This window comes from Protobothrops mucrosquamatus, unplaced genomic scaffold (assembly GCF_001527695.2).
Source record: "Protobothrops mucrosquamatus isolate PMUCROS unplaced genomic scaffold, P.Mucros_1.0 scaffold5687, whole genome shotgun sequence".
Classification (NCBI taxonomy): Eukaryota; Metazoa; Chordata; class Lepidosauria; order Squamata; family Viperidae; genus Protobothrops; species Protobothrops mucrosquamatus.
The window spans coordinates 66,294-70,045 of record NW_015391539.1 but is presented as its reverse complement, the minus strand read 5'-3'; the positions used below and the strand labels follow the sequence as shown (position 1 = coordinate 70,045).

The 3,752-nt window shown below is 39.6% G+C and overlaps 1 gene segment (V, D, J or C); it reads left to right on the top strand.

The window, feature by feature from the left end:
* The window catches only part of LOC107299899, a 14,047-nt gene that overhangs the window by 8,488 nt on the left and 1,807 nt on the right, over nt 1-3,752 (top strand). Inside the window, 2 exon segments of the C gene segment in view lie at nt 2,066-2,332; nt 2,990-3,319. Coding sequence covers nt 2,066-2,332; nt 2,990-3,319 — 597 coding nt within the window.

Sequence of the window (3,752 nt, the reverse complement as noted above, 5' to 3'; positions counted from 1 at the left end):
CATGCTAAGGAATTGCCACAATTGATGGCCACTTCTGGCAGGCAGCAACATGGCCCAGGAAAACATGGCTTACCCGCTTCTTCAAAATGTACATGAGGAAGAGATAGTGGGGCCTGGTGGGGTGGGAATCAGGTCTATGGTAATCTGGTGGGAGGGTGAAAAGGGCTGTGGGAGCCCAACCATCACTTAACAACCATCACCACTTGTGACCATAATTGGCAGGCTCCGTTATGGTCATATCTGAAAGACTACCTATAATTTATGTCTATCGAGATTCTCAGTCATCCAGGTCATAGTTGTCCCAAAGACGCTTTTTCACAAGGAAACTGGACTTGTTTTTCTTTTGAAGACATTTCGCTTCTCATCCAAGAGTCTTCTTCAGCTTTTTGTTTTTCTTTGGGAGACATTTTGCTTCTCATCCAAGAAGCTTCTTCAGCTTAGAAAGAGATGTGAATTGATTATTGGAAGAGTTTGCACTCACTATACAAACTAAGGAGAGCCATTTGATCCTAGAGTTCCTAAAATGATCCAGGATGATACCAACTTTGTGAGATCATATGGATCCTAGTAATGAGATCTCAGAACTAGAACTCATATCTATTTCATACAATTGAATAACTTGTCCTCACTGTTCACATGAACCCAAATATATAGATGAAATAAAAAATGGAGATGATTAATTAATTGGTTAATTAACTGATTAATAAAAATATATAAAATTGTGATGTGAGTGATGCAAGCAGGCAACATGCATAGGTACATGTCAGGGAATTGCACAGCACATGTCCAAATGAAGTCAGAGACACTGACACAAACTTGTAGTTTTATATAAATAAATAGATTTTACATCTATATTTACAGCAAAATGGGTAGTCAGGGAAACAGGAGCATCATGAGGTAAATCAGAGAAGCATATAGGGCACACAGAAGAAAAAAGGCGGGAAAAAAGGGAAACTCCCCCTCCACACCTACAGCAACCAATAACAGCAGGGATTGCCTCACGCAGGAGCCAGCATTCTCCAATCAATCAACTACAACTGTGTATTCTGGCTTATTGTACAACTCCACTTTTCCCACTACTAAATTTAAATATCTTTTTTATATATACTGTATATATATATATTTAATTTTATTTTTAAATTAAATATCTTAACAGTACATCACCTACAATCTGTTAGATTTGAACTGTTTAATAACCTATGTAATAGATTAATAAATCACTGGTAAATGAAATAATTACAAATATATCACTACTGCCATATAAGATTTATGCATATTTTAAGAAGACAGTTTCAGTTTGTTTTATGCCCCAGAATGCCTTTCCCTCTTATTCAGGTAAAAACATAAGTGTATTAGAATAGAATAGAATTCTTTATTGGCCAAGTGTGATTGGACACACAAGGAATTTGTCTTCGGTGCATAAGCTCTCAGTGTACATAAAGCCATAAGTGATAAATCATAGTCATCGTAAAAATACGTTCAGCATAAATCATAAAATACAAGTTAATCAGAGTTGTCAGAATTTTTAATAAAGCATTATACAATAAACCATAACAACAAAAACAAATCTCTGGACATTTTTGTGGGTCAGATTAATGTCAGGTTCACTTTGACAGCTTTGCCTTCTCTAGTGATTAAACTGTTGGACTTTCAAAAGAACTATCTAAAGGGAGAAAATGGGGAAGTTCTCTGTGGTTGATGCTTTTTTGTTTGTTTTTATTTATTTGGACCCCAAATATATCTCTTGGACCTCAGTGTTCTTGTTTTTTTCACACCTTCACGCCAACTCAAAGAATATGACCAGTTGGAAAATAACAACTTTTGGGGGACATTCTTTAAGAAGAAAGTGAGGGGGAAATTCTGAGACAGACTACAGATTGGCATGGAACTGATGCTGGCACTTGGCTTGGTAAGTACAACATTCATCAAATTTTGGGTCTTGGAGACATCAAAATGCAGAAAGTTAAGATAATTCGAGGGTCTATGGAGATTCTCAGTGATCCATGTTGTCCCCAAAGATTCTTTTTCAAAAGGTAACTGGAGTTTCTTTGTTGTTTCGTTATAGACATTTCACTTCTCATCCAAGAAGCTTCTTCAGTTNAGGGTTTCTACCCCAATGAGATTAATGTTGAGTGGCTGGTGGGCAGCCACCATGGATTGCTGGCTCCCTACACCGAACCTCCCAGGCGTGATGTAAATAAGTACACTTTCAGTACTGTTAGCAGGGTCAACATCACCCAAGCAGATTGGTTGGAAGGAAACACTTACTACTGCCAGGTAACCCATGCGGCCTCACAAACACAGGTGAAAGGCAGAGCCAGGAAATGTGAAGGTAACCATGATGGAATGCAGACTCTGGTTTGTATAATGGGGAATGGACAAAGAATCAGAAAACAAGGAGGAAGAAAGCTAATCCCTTTATAAGACCTTCGCTCATGTAAAAATCCATACCTTTTCCAAAGTTCATGGCTTGCTAATAGTTAGATATTCAAGAAAATCCTCCCTGCTATTTTTCAGGCATAGTTGGAAGCAAGAATCATAGTTAAGATAGACCGACATGTGGAATACTATCCAGTGATAGGAACGGACACCTTAGCAATAAGTAAAACAATCTCAACCAGATCAGTGGGCAACATTTTATGAAACACACTGTTAGTACTAGTGGGCAACAGTTTCTTGCTACTTCATTATTGATATTGAAGTATAAATTTCTACTAATAACATGCTTTCTTCTTTTAAAAGATGGTTCTGAGGGATCTTTGCTTTAGGTTTACTGTAACGACTAATCTTTGGAAAGAGAGAAACACTAAGCCACAGCCAACTGGGTCCAGACAATAGGACATACCCTTGACAATTCACAAGTAAAACAGACAATGTTTTACCTGCATAAGCTCAAGAACTGATCTAGAAAGAAGAGAATAAATTAGATTAAGGATCTATGGGGAAAGGGAGGGGGATGTAAGGACTGACATCAATTTTGTATCCACAGATGCCAGCAGTCACTTCTCCACTGGGGTTACTGCCTACCTTCTGCCCCCACGGCCAAAAGACTTGTACATAAACAGAAATGCCAGGCTCCTTTGTGTGGTTGTCAATCTGCAACAGGAAGAGGGGTTGAAAATAAGCTGGTCACGTGAGAAGAAAGTTGCCATGCATCCAGAATTAGTGGTGGTGACTGAAGAAAACAATGGAACCTTCACTGCTGTTGGCCGTTACCCTCTCTCTGCCCTTGATTGGGAATCAGGAGAGACGTTCACCTGCTCAGTCGAATATCCAGGTTTGCCTGGTCCCATCGTGAATACAATTTCCAAGAGCCCAGGTAAGGAGGAAGCAGAGTGGCTCTCCAAGCACAAATGAGAACATTTGCAATACACAATGTGCACCACAAGGCTGGGGAGATAAGTTCAGTTGTCATCAATTATCTCCAGCCATGGATCTTTCTTTTGTTACCTCCCTTAACATCACAACATCTGTGGCCACTGAGCTGCATCCCTTGCTTCTAGGGCAACTTTGCCCAGCCACAATGTAGAATTGTGGCACTCCTAAGAGCTCTGGGGGGGTTAGTGAATTCAGGACTGGGCTACTTTCAGTATGTCCTGGATCCAAACCAAGCAGGTGGTTAGAACAAAGTGAGATATGGCTTTCCTGTGGTGCCACCCTCTAACATGAAATGTCCCCGGTGTAGACTTTGGTTTCCTCTTGTTACACTGGAGGATCTTATTGGAGGCCTTATGCAGCTTTTGATTAAATAA